This window comes from Pyrgilauda ruficollis, unplaced genomic scaffold (assembly GCF_017590135.1).
Source record: "Pyrgilauda ruficollis isolate IOZ18807 unplaced genomic scaffold, ASM1759013v1 scaffold65, whole genome shotgun sequence".
Taxonomy (NCBI): domain Eukaryota; kingdom Metazoa; phylum Chordata; class Aves; order Passeriformes; family Passeridae; genus Pyrgilauda; species Pyrgilauda ruficollis.
In genome coordinates, this window is record NW_024528266.1 from 204236 (window position 1) to 220538 (window position 16303).

Consider the following 16303-nt stretch of genomic DNA (forward strand, 5'->3'; position numbering starts at 1 on the left):
CGTATTTTATAATAATTATGGAAAATACCTTCCCTGAGCAAAGAGTTAGGTCTTCTTTTTTACAGATGCTCTGTTTGTTTCAGCGTGTGGTGTAAATTTCTATTATTTGGTATGTGAGTGACTTTGGTGAAGGCAGGAATGAGTCTGGAATAGCTATGACCAATGTGCTGCAGTAGGGACTGATCACTGTGTTGCTTGTCACTGGGGTTGACAAAGGCTGTTGTCCTGCAGGTGGGAAGATGAACAGCTCCACTGGCAGCTGTACCTGGTGCTCCTGCTAGTGACTGCCAGCACGGCTATAATAGAAAGCCAAATAGCCTCATACTCCTGCAAAACAAAAATAGCTCTTGTAATTTTCCTGGTGAGCCTTTAGAATCTGCAAGGAAACCTGACGTTATGATTTTATTTTATAATTTCTCTTGGGAAACTGTACTTTTGGAGGTTTGTCTGTGTATTAATTGCTGAAGTAAATGTCTTGTGACTACAGCCATTGAATTCAAAACACAATAAATTAATCTTGCTTGCCTGTCAGTCTTTATTTCAGCTAGGCCAAGAATAATAGTTGAAGCCAGGAGACTGTGCTCCTGAAAACACTTGCTATTGAGTTTTGACAATTTTACTTGCAATGAGTGACAGTCGAGGATATTGTTGTTAGAGTAGTCATTCCTTCAGGGAATTGTATTATGCCTACAGAAATGCCCTGCAGGCCTTTTTATATTCCTTCTTTTAAGATGCCAGTGTCACAGTCACTCCTTTTTCTCTCCTTTTCCTGAAGGCATCACATAACATAAATAGAAACCCAAATGTGATCAAAAGCAGAACTAAAACTAATATTCTTCTCTTGGCTGAAAAAAGAATTTTGAGGCAGACAGCTCTTACAGCTGGTGGCATCCCTGTTGGGATTTCCTCCATGTCCTGTGGGAAGAGAGATAAAGGTTTCCCAGTTCCTGGTTCCTTATGGCTATTACCAGGGCATGGCTTTATGCTTGCACCTGAAGCTGGCACTTTCAGTACTACCTTTTCCATTCTTACTGGAAAACTGGAGTTTTAGCCTGTTCTGTTTCCTTCCATCACCCAGGACCTGTGGTGTTTTTTTGTTCTTACTACCCAGTGAGGCAGCTTTGCCAAGAATGGCAGAGGCTATCAGAAAGGGAGGTCTGGGTCAGCTTTGTTTCCCCCATGAACCAACCTGAAGCTGTGCTCTATAGTAAATTAATTTAATGAATTTGACCAGTTGTCTTTAAAGACTCTTTGGGAATAAACAGATGCACTTGTTTGGCCCATGTGGTGATTAGTACCATGCATCCTGGACCAAATGACTAAGCCTCCACTTTTTATTCTAATAGGTATTCATACTGTTTCATTATGAGACTTCCTGGAATTTGGCAGAATTAGATATGATTGGTGGGATTCAGATCATTGGTCTTTCATTATAATGTTTCCCTCACACACTTGTGTATTTATGCACACAGTTCTTATTCATGCTTGTGTCACAAAATAAGTCATAGACTAGAGGGCTAAAAATACAGTCCTGTGGCATCATCCTGACTGATAGCGCTGCCAAAAGCTAATGAAAGTTGGTAGTCATTTTAAAAGTTCTATTATTAACACTTAACCAATGCTTTTAGACATTGAGAAGCGACATCTACCTACTGGTTACAGAATATGCCTTTATTTTTAAAGGCTGATTTTTCAATTCCTGTGTAGACTGCTTGGAACAATATTTGCTTTAAGTAGTTCACTGTGAATAAGAAAGTATCTCAGAAGCAGCCTCAAGCACAAATAGATGTACTTAGAATGTTTGAGGTGTACAGTAGTTACAACTGAAAAACTAACCCACTTAATTTTCTGGAAATGCAGTTACAGTTTCTCCTGGCCTTGCTACAGTGATCTGTCATTGCAGGAACTTCAACAAGGAATGGTTGGCTGTGGAGAGGTCAGCAGGGTGATCAGAGCAATGGAACAGGTTTTAAACAGGAGCACATGCAGATAATGCAGCCTGTAAAAGAAATGGATGGCTACGTATCCAAAAGAAGTCTGTAAAATGCAGAGTGGAAGGTGAAGGGGGGATTTGTGCATTGTCTTCTCCAAGGCTAAAACTGGGGGAGTCCGATGAAACAAGCTGGTGGCAAGTTTAAAGTGGACTGATTGGAATATTTCTTCACATAAGCTATATTCACCTTTGGAAGTCTACAGGGCATTGTGGAAGTCTACCAGTTCATGCAAGAGCATAAGTAACTGAACAAATTCATAAAATTCTTGAGGGATTGGTAAATACAGGCACAACCACTTTGTAGAACAAAGTCTGCCAGTCACTGTAAGCTGTGGGAGGCTGCTTGAGAAGACTGATCAAGAGTTAAGGTGCTACCTTGTGGCATCTTTCTGCCTTGGGAGAAACCAAACTGCAGTCGTTCTCTCAATACAGTGGAGTTAACAGAAAATGTGCAAGAAGTGGGTCATCAGTTTTGTCATTACCTGTGTAATTATTGTAGGAGTTGGTGTTTCCATCAAGGGTCGGTCCTTGGGTGATCAGGCCATATTCTTTCAGCATTCCATTAGGCATGAACATTGAAAAATACTTATGCATGGAGTACAAGTCACCAGACTCAAATTTTAGTTGTGGCTCTTACTGTGTTATCACAGTGGCTTATGACAGCAAACAAACTTAAGACCAAGGTTGCAGATAGTCCAAGGGTGCAGGTAATCACTGCAGAACTGCTGACATGTAAGAAGAATTCCCTGGCTCCTGCTTCATGCTGCATTTTGTGCCCTTCATGTTTGTGTGCCAGTGTAGATAGCACAAAGCAGATATGTGTGTGCAGCCTTTGTGTAAAAGAGCCATGAAACATAAGAACCTGATAGAAAGTAATTAATTTGCCTATAATGGGCCTGTAATTGTTGCTATTACAAAATTTCTGATTGTGACTATGTTGTGTTTAAGAACCAGGCCTGTGGTTTTATTGCAAAATTATTACAGCAAACCCTTTGGGGACTGTGAGCATATACACTCATTCTCTTAAGTATTCACTTGGCCAATATTGTGAAATGTAGCTGTTTCTAGGGAACAAGAGGCCCTAGAAAAACTGTTGAACTAATAAAAAACAGAGATTCATTTAGTTTCCTTTTTTCTCCAAAGACCATCATCAAATCTAGGATGAAGCAGCAGGAAAATTAGGCATTTTTATTATTATTTTTTAATATTGAACTTTTTCTAATATAAGTAGATGGGCAAAAATAGCTTTCCCATAAAGTACCTTGACCTTTTTTGTTGTTTTAAAGAGACTGAATGTCTCCTTGGGCTTTAGGGTTTAATAACAAAGTAGTAAAAGACTTTATTGTGTTTCTGGGGCTGAGAAAGAGGGTATGGAACTGAATTCATACACTTGGTTTTGCAGGTGATGTTTGGGGTTGATTGAAAGACATCAGAATGCTGGTTCTTTTCTGAGCTCTCTGAATGACCTAGGGCTATCAGAGGCTATATCTGTGCAGTCAGGAAGGGATTAGCATGGTGGTTAGTCACATTTTTTCCTGGACATACCAGAATTAATAGACTGGATTTCAAGATCCTCTCTTATATGTAATTTCTAATGTTAGCGGCTTTCCTGGCAAAATAACTTGAGTTGCATGTTGTGGTTTTTTTCTTTCATCAGCTCTTCTCTTGTTGTAATATACTGAAGGAATTTATGGTGTATGCACTCTTCCTTGTTGGTTGGTTGGTGGGTTTGTGGTTTGGGTTTAGTTAGCTTGTTTTAGCAAAAGCTCTGTTTTAAGTGTAACAATTCTTTGTCGTGAGTTTCCCTTGTCTGAGGAACCTGTATAAGGGTTTGCAGCTCTTGTCCTTTGTTCAGACCACCTCAGAGGCTGACTCATTTCCTGAGCTTCTTCGTGGCAGAGAGGTATTTAAGAAACCATGTGCCAAAATGTTCTTGGTGCCTGCAATGAGAATTGGTGTTCCAGAGTTATTAAAACATAAAGTCTGGCCTTTGGTAGTAAAAGGGATGTCAGATGTGATACTTGGCATCCAGATGTTGCCCCCTCATGCTCTAGTCCCCCGTCTCCTACAGTGGCAGCTGACTGATCTTTCAGGGTAAAGCATTTAGTGCCTTCCATGCTCCTGGCTGCTTGCCTAGTTTTTTACCAAAGCAGAAGGATTTTTGGTATAAAATAGCGTCTGTTTCCAGATTTGATCTGTCTCTTGAATAATGAGAACTGATAATTTTAAATTTCATAGGCATAAATGTAAATACTTTGGATTGTCAGGATAAGTGCCCAGATTTCTGAAATCAAGAAATACTTCACTGTTTTCGTGTCCCTGTGTCATGATTCCCTTATGCTTCATTGCACACTGCATATGAACATTTCCCTTCTGTTTTCTCTAAGCAGGTAGTACTTGCTGCTAATTTCATTTTGCATGTTGTGTCAAGGGAGACTTTTTTTTTCATAGCAAGCAGTGATAACCAGATTTTCTTTCTGCTCAATTAAAAAAAAGCGGGGGGGAAGTGTGTACAATTAAGTGTTTGAAATAGATGATGTAAATGACATCCCTAGAGCCTAAAAATCTTTTTATTCTCTTGAGAAACACATTCTATTCAGTAGCTGTTGAAGGCTTCCTACTGTCCTACTATTTAGGGAATTAAAACTTTTCACTGGTTGGTTTAAAGTAGAAGAAAAAATGTTTAATTAGTCACTCTCATTGTTCTTGAAAGAAAGAGCAAAGAGAAAAAAACCTAATGTTTTTCTTCTCCAGATGTAAAGATCTGTTTTGATAGTGAATGATGTTCTGGGACTGCCTGAACCAGCTAGGGTAAATCCAAGCCAGCACTCCTGGTGATAAATATATGGGGTACTTTTAAAACACTTGGCGATGGAAGAAAACAAGCTGCATGCATGATTAAACTGGAGGATCTGGGGAGAAACCGTGCAGCTTCAAAAGCAGTACAGATCTTTTATAATATGAAGTTAAGACTATTTGTTTTCCCTTTCTGTAGAGCTCTCCTTTACATGACTTGTAATTTGTAGGTAGTGTCTTTTGTTTCACTAGGAAAATATGTTCCTGTAATGATAACACATAGATATTCCTCCGGTTGTGTTACTTTACTACAATTATTAGCTTGTTCATGTAATGGTTGAGTTGCGAATAAAGGACTGAAAAATACCATCTCACTTGCATGCAAATTGCTTTTTTTTCCCCTGAAGATATTCAGTGTATAAAACATTCTGAGATACTAAATGTTAGTTTCTTGAAGAAGCTGCTACAGGTGGTATAAAATGGGCTGATTTTTCCCCTTGTTGATGACTTGTACAGTTATTTCCATCATTCTGCATCAGAAATAATATAGTAGGCTGAGACAGCTGATTACGTTGATGGCTTTGCCAAACACTAACTGAGATGACGGAAAATTGTGCTTTCCTTACCAATTCATGTGGGAAGGTGAAATTTTTAAGTTCTTGCTGGATGTTAAGGTGCAAGTTTGATGTGTGAGAGGATTTATGATTAAAAGCAGCGAACCCTTAGAGTAATTGTTTTTCTGATGTTTGTGATATCTTGAGGATTGAACAGATTTCAATTCATAAAGAGCACAGTGTGTGAACATCATGAATGGTCTTTTTTTGGGGTAACATAAGCCACTCGTAGATTAAAAAATGAAGTTGTAGAAATGAAGCTATGCTTAAGAGTTGAGTTTGAAATGTAAAATGCAATAAGTCTTAAGTAAAACAGTGCCAATCCCTGTCAGTGCTAAAGTTGCAAGTCCACATTCAGGCATGTTCTCATTATTTTAATGCAGGTTATCAACAGGTAATAAGAGCATACAATCCCGTAGGTGAAAATTACTTGCTGCTGTGCCATTACTTCTTCATGACATTTTAGTTAATTATACTGTCCCATAATGACTTATGACTGTGCACAGAGAATTGAGATAAAAAGGAGGAATTGTAGTGGTTTTCCAAAGCAAGACCAAAGAGTATTGCTGTCTAGAATGGGGGGATAATACATTCCATGAGCTGCAGTCACTGGGTGACCACTGAGTTTGTCTTCAGCTGTAAATTAGGGGATTATACAACTCCTGTAAAGCATTAATTATTAAACAAAAGCAATTTCACAGTTTTATTCATTAATGAAATTTCTGTAAAGAGTGGGAGACTTGCAGTGTCTTCTTTTTACTCCTGATTCCCTCTTATATCTTTTTTTGTAACTGCTGTGATGGACAGTGCCTGATCTAAGCAAACCCTCCCTTGTGATGCTTGTCACCAGACCTTTTACGAGTTCTAAAGTAATAACTTGATACTCTAGTAGTAATACAGGTCTTCTGAAGAAAAAATGTGTATTTGCTTCATCCTTTATGTTCTGTTTTATCAGTGTTTTTGATAACTGGTTAAAACTTGGGTGCTGAATATCACTGGTGTGCACTATGATAAGCCTATTTGCAATTCTTTGACTGTAAATAAAGAGACAGAGACATTAATGTTCTTTTTTGCACATACTCAGTCGCTGGATGTAATGAGAAAATAGTATTTTGTAAAGTACTTGGCGCCTACCAAGCAGAATCTGTAGTAGATAGTCTGCTGGTGGTACATAATATACTAGGATGTACAATCACCAAAAATTCCATTTTTTCTTATGCTGTCTCTTTAGTTCAATGTATTTTGCATTAGTTTCATCTTCATGTGTTGTGCATCAAGCTATAACAGAAATCTTACTTGCATGCCTGTAGTCAATACAGGAAGATGTTTGTCTAGGGTAGTGACAAAGTATTGAGTAATGCTGGTTCCAAAGAAAAAGGAAGTGGTCTCAGAAACATGCTCTAACCTCTGCTGCTGTTCCAATACTGGGCATTTTAGATGGCTTAGTCACTTAGCACAGTGTGCACATTAATATTTAAAACACAAGCATAAACAATGCTGGACAACATCAGATAAATTAAATACAATTACAAGCACTCCCCGAAAGGTTTCCTTCCTGGCAGAGCTGCCTGTGGTCTGGCCAATTGTGCTGCTTGCTGAATGGCTCACAACCGCTCAGAAACCAAAAAAAGACCTTTGTAGAAATAACCAGCCCCGACCTGATTTGTTCCTGTTAGTGTTTCAGGGTGTTTGTGGAGCACCAGTGTGTCCTGTTGGTGTGTGCTGAGTTTGGGATGAAGGTGCTTCATGCCCTGGGGGTAAAATGGCACAGTTAGCTGTTCTTGACCCAGTCAGGTCAGTATGGGTGAAGTTTTACTCCAGTTTTGCTTCTTGTGTACAGGGAGCATAGGCTATGCCAAAGGTAGGTTTTCCGTGGGCATTAAGGAGGCACGTGATTGTGGAGAACGGAATAATAATAAATTAGTGTCACAGTTCAATGTTCCCAGCTGTACCAATCTTCTATAAATGTATGCGCTTGTGAAATGTGTTCTTGTGGTTTTGAATTGCTCAGGATTTGCACCAGTCATTCTGGTTTTACAGGCTATGTTATTGGCTCTGTGGGCATGTGTTCACACTTCATGAAAGAGTTCTGTGTGTTATAAAAGACTCTGTGTCTTTCTGTTTAAACACAAGTCCCCACATTTCTTCTTGCTTGTATATAACACATTCAAGTACCAAATGTAAGATAAGAAGCTGTCATACTTTGTTCAATGAAACCAACTCAATTCCAGCTTTCATTTTTTTTTCGTGTCTTGACTGTAAAGGAAATCTATAGCTTGAAAATAAGTAGGAGTGGTCACTCCTAAAATCTGAATTACTAGCGACACTTAAAATTTACATTTTAAGAATGTTGATGTATTGTAATATAATTGCCTGTTCAGAGGTCAGAAACTTTTGGATATTCATTTATTAGTTCTAATTGAGCCAAATGCTCAGCTCAAGTGTGTGATCATTCTTCTGACTCTAAATACTGTCTAAGTTGTAACATTCAGCACAGTAATACAGATACAATTTTTATTAAAAGAAAGCATGAGTCAGTATATCAGATCTCACTTCTAGACCATTTAGATTTGGCCTTTTTGGAGTAAAATGAGTCACAACAGTTAAAAGTGAAAAATAAATCACTAATTAGATTTTCTTAAATCTATTTTCTTACAAAGTCTAAAATTTTTGAAGGGGGTAGGTTTGTCTGGAAACCACTCATTATTTTCACCCTTATTTTCAGTCTGTGATGAAAAAAAACTAAGAAGTGAATCATGCTCTGATGTCATTTATGAAATATAAGTCCTTTTAGGACTCAGACACACCAATGAGCTAGAGCAGGCTGACAGCAGATGTTGTGCTAGGTAAAACTCAGTGAGTGATCAGTCAATGGCAAAAAATGTGCAGAGTAAGCACGTTAGGAAACGTGAAAAATAATGGCATTTTCATTGCATGTGGCCACAGTGAAGCCTGATTAATTATTTTCATTTGTGTTTATCACAGTATGAATAGATTTTTTTTTTCTTTTTTTTCTTTTTTTTTCCTTTCAAGTGCAAACTGAGTTCGCTGTTTAACACTGATACTTTTTATCTTTGCAGTGTGCCGGGAAGACTCATACCAGTCAATAGTGTCGTGTGCTGCTGTAGTACTCACCCCTGTGGAGACTGCCGTGGATACAAGGAAAAAAGAACAGATGATAATGCCTGATGTGTCCAAACAGTGAGTTATTCAAATAACATGATCTTTTGGAAGTGCAGTTTAAACACCAGTCCAGATTCCTTCTCATGGATATGCATATACACCCTCTTTTCTCTTTCATCTGGGCTTTCATAGGTGTTTCCAAAAGTAGAAACTGGCCTGAGGCTAGGCTGCTGCTCTTATTCATTAGCCTACATATTTTTGCTAAGACTTTGGGTAATGACATTTATAGAGGGAATGGGCCTTTATATGCCAAGAAATTGACTTTTCAACAGGTTTGATAGGGTGATTCTTTTTGTTTAAATAGTCCTTTCATTCTTGCAAGTAGTTGATTTTTATAAATGTGATTTGTAAATGTGCAGCTCATCTGCAATATTTCAGTATTTTTCAGTGACCATTTTACCTCTGTGGCACAAGAAGCATCTTCAATAGCGTGGTAGAATGTTTTTCCAGGGAAATTTTGTTTACTTAATTACAATGTATTTTTATATCTTGCATTAGATGAAAATCAGAGTGTGCAGTAATATTTGCCTTGCAATACTAGGCAAGATGGTTATTTCTTAGTGATTGAGTCCTTGGAGAATAAAAGTAATTTTGTTTTTGTGAAAAGAAAGAAAACATAATTCTAAGGCTTTATCACAACACAAACTTGAGGTCTGTGCCTTTTAAAGCGTGGAAGGTATTAAAAATATGACAATGGATAACATCATTCCTGTTCATTTATGTTTATGTTCTCTGCTTCTCTTTGTATGCACAAGTTTAGCTTTAAAATTGTCTGTGGAGTCCTGGCTTGCATGCTTGTTACTGTAAGAAAATTAAAACATCCCCGCACATCCCCAAAATCCCTGAACCATCCAAAACACCACTGGAGGATTAGAGTAGGTTAGATGGGTTGTGATCTTGCTACAGATCTATGGCTTAAATCTGTGTCTGGCTGTGGTATCTTTTTCAATGTGGTGATAAACCCCTTTCATCTAGACTACCTGTATTAAAATTTAACACAGTGTGTTACCTACTGTCTGGGTATTACTGCAAGGGCCTTATGTTTGAAATGCTGATTGTTGTAGTGCTTCTTTTGTGGGGCTCTCTGAATAACAAGAGATGGGGAAGGCACTGGACTCTAAAATACTGTGCTGAAATCCAGAATAATCTTTCTGGTTAGCTCAAAGCAGCATAGAACATTTTTTCTTCACTTAAAGGGAAACCTGCACTGTTGTTTGATTGGCTTTTTCATCTGCTGTGATGAGATTCAGCATTTAATAATCTCTTATGAATTCAGAGTAAGAAACTCTCATATCTGTTCAGCATGTGCTGAATGAAGCCACCTCCCAGATTTTGGGCATGTTTGGGGTGGTGTGTTTTTTTTTTTTTTTTTTTTTTTTTTTGGTTTTTTTTTTTTTTTTTTTTTTTTTTTTGTTTATTTTTTTGTTTTTTTTTGTTTTTTTTGTTTTTACTACCTGATTAGTGCTATCTTCTAAGAACACAGACATAACTTTTCCTAAGCACTCAGTGGTCTTAGAAACATGCTCTAACCTCTGCTACTCTTCCAATACTAACGTTTAAAAATATGACCTGTGGCTCTGGAATTCTTTCAATGAGGAACAAGGTTGTGCTTAAACAGATTAAATGTATTTGAACTTCTCCATATGAAACTGTATCAGTGTATAAGTGTCTTTAAGCCAACACTTATGACAAGTATATTTGAAATTAAACAGAACCATCTTGCTGGAAAAACTTCTAAACTGGAATTCGGTAGATTTTATAGAAACCTTCAAGTAATTGTAGGAAGCATTCAGGAAAAATTCCAGCATTATGAATGAAATATCAATATACTGATCTTTCATTTCACCCTGTGCTTTCTACATGCAGGTAGCTTTCTTCATATCCAGTTAAGGGAAGCACAACAGATTCTAATTCCTGTGTCTAAGTATCCCAGTGCCATCTGTCTCCAATGCAAACGTGCCCTTGGCATTTCTTGAATTCCATTGACAGGAATGCAGGCTCCACGTATGAGCTGATCTGCATGTGAGGATTATAGTTATTGATACTTAATTAATTTGGAGAACAACAATGATGCTTTGATTTTTATACTTATCTTTGTGTACCTATATGGTTTGGACTTGCATGTCCAAAAATGGTGCATATCACAGAGAGCTGAGCAGTAGCCAGCCAGCAGGGTCCTGTAGGGAGAAGTTTCTGCCTTCAGGCCCTGCAGGGACAGAGTATGTTTAGAATAACTAATGCTTTCTAAAGCTACAAGAAAGTCTGTAATCCAAACCAGATAAGATGCATATTAATGATAATAAAATGTTAAACAGTTACAAATAGCTAAAAATTATTCTCTTGTATGGCACAGTAAAATTACATCCAAGACATTCCTGACACAAGAAACTGTGAAGACTGGGCAGGGGAAAAAAAAGAAAAAGCCTTTAATGCTACTTGTCTAATATTTGATTAATGATGTTATTTTGTTTTAGAAAGAAACTGTTTAGTGGCTTTAAATAATGTATTTGCCTAATGTATTTTTTTTTGTAAGCAGCAAATGGTGCCAGAAGTGGTAGCAGCAAATCTTAACGAGATATTAAGTGTCTGTGATAAGTTCTTATCAGGATTGCAGGAGTAAAGGGCCAATTTTTTTCCCCCCTGCTGCATTTTTTCTTGGAAGCTCAAACCATTTCATTGGGGAGTAATTTCATAGTGGCAGCCGGGTAATTACTGACTCCTTGCTTGTGCACTGGGCAAAATCCCTACCTCAGTTATTCACCAGGAATGGATTTGGCAAGAGGAAGATCATGCCTTTGTGGTTTTTGTCTTTCCTTTCTACAACAGGCATTGAGGCAGAAAAATCACTGGTCAGTGTGAGCTTAGGGTGACAAACAGGAAATGTGAGCTCCTCCTTATTTTGTTTTCTCAGTCCTCCACTTTGTCTAGGACGTTGCATTAGCTGTGCTATATTTTGTAGAAATAAAAGCCTTAAAAACCTCTTGCTGTCTTAATAGTTCAAGTTACTGAGGCCTCTTTGTGTTGCCATAGTGATACATCAGTCAGTTGTTCTCAAAGGTGCCCAGATGCTAAAACAATTGGAACATTTTGAACAGTGAATTCTGCTTACAGAGTCCTAATTTTAGTCCTTCCTATCTGAATTCCAATATAAATAAATCAGCGGCTGGCACAGAGCAATGGCATGAGGAATCCTTACTTCAATTTCAAGTTCTTACGAGGCAGCATGGGAGAGCATGCATGGCCCAGGGAACTGTACGTTGTGCTTTAAATGATCTTAGCTTCACTGGGCAAAGTCTTGGCTGAAAGGTCAGCCTACAAGGGGCAGTGTGGAGCAAGAAGTGTCTTAAAGACACTTGAGTTCTGGAGCAGACAATGTTCTTCTGCTGTGTGATAGTTCATAGTTGAACATGGAAAACCATTCATGTGCTACTAGAGCATGAAAATAGTATAGTGCAGTTCAGGTGCACTGTTTTTTAACCAGATTTAAAGTTAGGCTAATAGTTGTCCATGTCATTTGATGTGTTTCTTTGGATTTGACTGCCCTGCAGTTCAGAATAGTGATGGCAACATGCAACCCTCTGAGCTGGCTAATTTAAGGGTGGTTTATGCATTAATACTTCAGCTGCTGTCATATTTCTGATTTCGATTTTTACTTTAAAGGCATTATTTGCTGTTAAAGTCTTCTTAGAGCTACAGCTCTTGCTATGTCATTAAGTAGACACAGTAGTTTGACAATTCTTTTTCATGTCAGAAATATTTTCCTGAGTTTTAGGAGAGATTTACAGATGAAGAGCTTACAAAAAAGATAGGACAAGTGGCAATGTCCTTAAACCGAAAGAAGGTAAATTCAGACTTTATCTAAGGAAGGAGGCTTTTACAGTGAGGATGGTGAAACACTGGAGCATGTTGCCCAGAGAAGTTGTGGTGTTGGATGGGGCTCTGAGCAACCTATTCTAGCTGAAGGTGTCTCTGTTTATTGCAGAAGGATTGGATAAGATGGCCTTTAAAAGTTCCTTCCAACTCAAACATAGTCAGTGATTTTATTTTACGATTCTGAATGTCACACAGCATTTGACAGTTCTTCAGACTCATAAGATCAAGTTAGATTTTTTCTGGTAAATGCCTGAATGAGCCTATGTAGTGAGTCCTTTCAATATTCTGTCTATGCCAAAGCTGTTTCACTTGTACCTTGTAACTGTACTTACCTGAGCAAGGCTCTTAAGTGTGAGATTGAATACATCAGAAAGCTTCTTGAAATCACAGTGACTACCTGGGTGCTTGCTGATGGAAACAGGCTGCTAAGGGGGAGAATTAGAGCTCTTATGCCAATGTAGGAAGATTTTGGTGCATATAGAGACTAAATTTATTAGCTGCAGTAAGCATATTCCAAAATTTAGGAGGTTTTTCCCTTTTCAGAGTTTCAAGTAGGTATATAAGTGGTGCATCAGAAGACTGGTAATCTTTTTTGACTCTTGAAGCCTTGCCGAATTCCTTTCAAAAGAAGTTCAAACCAAGCTGATTATGTATTAGTCTTCACTTAATCAGTTGTGAATTTTCTTTTCATTTTTTTTAATTTTTTTTTTTTTTCATTTTTGATAAACCCCAGGGAAGATTGTCTTTCCCCTCAAACCAACAGTGATCTTATATTACCTCTGTAATTTTGGATGCTTCTGTTATGATCCTGTTATTGAGTCATGGCTCTGCCTGAATTAAGGTGTAAACAAGGGATTGAGGTGATACCAGCATACATGATTCTCCACAGTTTGCCAAAGGGTCCTTGTCTGGATGCATTACCTAGGATGAGCCAGGCCACCCTGCCACTCCATCCTGTTCTTACCTCATTGGCAAAGTCCTTCTGTGGCCTTAAAATCACATTTGCCTATCTGACACGCCATTGAAGTCCTTACAGCCCCTCAGTGGGGATGTGAAGTGTGGTCTCTAAAGCAGCCAGGTTGTCAGGCAGTGGTGTCCACTGCAGGATTCCTGTCTGCTTGGGCAGTCCTTTTGAAAAGGCACCTGTCAGTGATGTGAAACAGGAATGCTTTTCACACTTGTCTGGAAAAGCAGATAAAAGATGGTGTACTGTTTCAGTTTCTGGATGATTGGGACAATGGACTATGGAAGCATGTGCCACTCTGTGGGTGAAAGAATGCAGAAGAGAATAGGGATGCCCAGTGTTGCTCTGGAATGACCATGCTTTGAAAGTCGTTCCAGCTCAGCTGAAAAACCTGAGGCATCAGCTGGATTGCAGTATACTCTCCAGCACTACATTTTACTGATAACAGGTAGGAGAGGTAGCGTTTAAATCCATTTCTTTAAAGCAGATACTTTGAAATGGAGTAAACATAAACAGTGTGTTTATGCTGTCAGTGGTCTACTTGCACATTCTTTTATCTATTTTGCTAGTTAGTCTTTAAGGTCTGTTTAGTGACTTGAAGGGAAACTGAAAATTTCTGTTTTCTCTGTTGTCTGTCACATGGCCTCCTTGTGCATCCTGTATTCCTTTTTGCACATAATGGGAATAGAAATTATTTTGCTGTACTCATGTCTCCTTTGAAATGGGAAACTTCTCAGAAAATAGTAAAAATACAGTATTTACACTTTGTTTATTGTCTCCTAACTAGTTGAAACTACTACCTGACATTTCCTCTTGTCTAGGCTGCTCAAATTGGTAACTTATTTCTTCTTGCTTTGAGGAAAAGCAGAACAATAAACCAGACTTTGTTGTTTCTATTTTTTTCCGTGTCCAGCCACTGCAAAAATGCAAAAGATTTTGTAAAATCAATTATAGGTAACAGTTGTGCAAAGGAAATATAATTGCACTGCAGAGTGAATATGGAAGAAACCTTATATCTGGTTATAGAACAGGAGTATCATCAGTTCTCATGCTCCTTCTCAGTCACTGCAATCATCAGTTTATAGGTGAGATTGACAGGAAAGCAATCTGCATATGTAATTTAAATATCTTAGGCAATTGTTTGCAGCCGAGGGATTAAGCAGTTCTGTACAGGTTAATTTGATCATGAGTTGCAAATGTTGAATAAGCTGGTTTTTGAGAGCCACTAACTAATTGCGCTTACTGTACTTACTGTTTTCAATATTTTGTAATTCAGCTCCTGTCTTTTTCTCCTGTGTGGTGGTGAATAATGCAGCAGGGAGAGGAATGATGGCAGCTCTCCTGTGGAGGAAGGGTGCAACATAGATTTTTATCTGTAGCCCTGCCAAGGACTTTGCAAGTGATCCTTTGCATTGTTTGGAAAGCTTCCTCTTTCCTATGAGAAGAGATTTAGTTTCTAATAAACAATCAACTGTGAATGCTTCAATCATTTCCCTTAAAGTATTACTGATGTGACTGAACTCAACTTGACGAAAAGATACATGGGTGGAATGTTAAACAAGGTACTTAATGAGGTCATTTTGAATCAAAATGTGGAGGCTCAAGAAAACCACAGCATTTTCTAGTTGAGATAATTGTAACTGCAAAGTGAGATGAGTGCATTGTATCATTGTGTAGCTAGTCTTCATTAATAAAACAAAATTGAGGAAATAAAAATATGTAGGGATAATACAACTTTGCTGATGTTTCTGAGCACCAGATGGTGAAAATTTGGATAGAACTTTTTGAGTCAAAATACAGTTACTGTAATGTACATTGCCAGAGTGTGGCCAAAGCTGATTTAAAACATTGAACTGCACAAGGACAGTGCAGTTACAGTAATTGGGAATGCAAATTTCCCCTGCTTCAGCAGCAAGCACTGGACAACATAACTGCATCTACAACTAGAGTTTCTGAACTAGATCTGAAGTTAACATAAGAAAAACATTGTCACCAAATCACAGTGACATTTAGGAAACAGCTTTGCCTACAGCAAGATCATTTTGTTTCATTGAGATACATTAAATTTTATAACTTTATGATACCATAATGACATACTAGTGTTGGCCATCACTCTAAAAAGAATGTCCTTTGGAGTAAGATTACCAATTAATTTATCAGGTCTGAGAAATGTTTTTAATTTGTAAATTAAATGAAAATCGGTGCATTCCCTTGCATCCTTCTTTTCTCTGTTCTCTGTGAACCATGACATTCTCCACTGGGTGTTTCTGAAATAGAGGAAGCTTTAATTACATTACTTGCTTGTCCTTCATGTCCACAAATTTCCCCAAAAGAAATAGATCAAGATAAGTAATTTTGCATTATTTGGTTATAGAGCTTATTTAAAAATATGCCTTTCTTACATACATATAAGGGCAGGTGCTTAAGAAAGACTGGGTTCCAGAGTGCAAGTTTTAACCTATATGTACTGTAGTATCTGAAAGTGCCTACTGTATTTACATAACTGAGAATTACAAGTCAGATCACAAATACCAACTTAATTCCAAAGTGGCAGTCTCACACTTGGCAGCCAAGAACTCTTCTAAACTGATGGCCTTGAGTAATCATTGACAAATATTTTTGGCAAGTACATTTTAATTAGAACAAGGAACCATAAGACACAGTTGTGTATTTTAATTTTGGGCTGAGATTTTGCTGTGTAATGAAATAGAAATTTTTTTAATATATGTCAGAACTCCTTAATGTCTGGAACAATTCTAAAAGGATATGTAGTTGAAGTCAGTAAAATCTTACCTGGGTCAATCAGCCTTGAAGAGGGTGGTTACTATAGGTAATGCAGGCAGAGATGTTTGAGACAGCCTTGGGCAAATGAAAATTAAT

The 16303-nt window shown here is 37.9% G+C and overlaps 1 protein-coding gene across 1 annotated transcript in view; it reads left to right on the forward strand.

Moving 5' to 3' along the window:
• Positions 1–16303, forward strand: part of CCSER1 (coiled-coil serine rich protein 1) — a 382235-nt gene that overhangs the window by 147694 nt on the left and 218238 nt on the right. The window contains exon 5 of the mRNA XM_041484265.1: positions 8484–8604. Coding sequence (XP_041340199.1) covers positions 8484–8604 — 121 coding nt within the window. The remainder of the gene's footprint in view (positions 1–8483; positions 8605–16303) is intronic.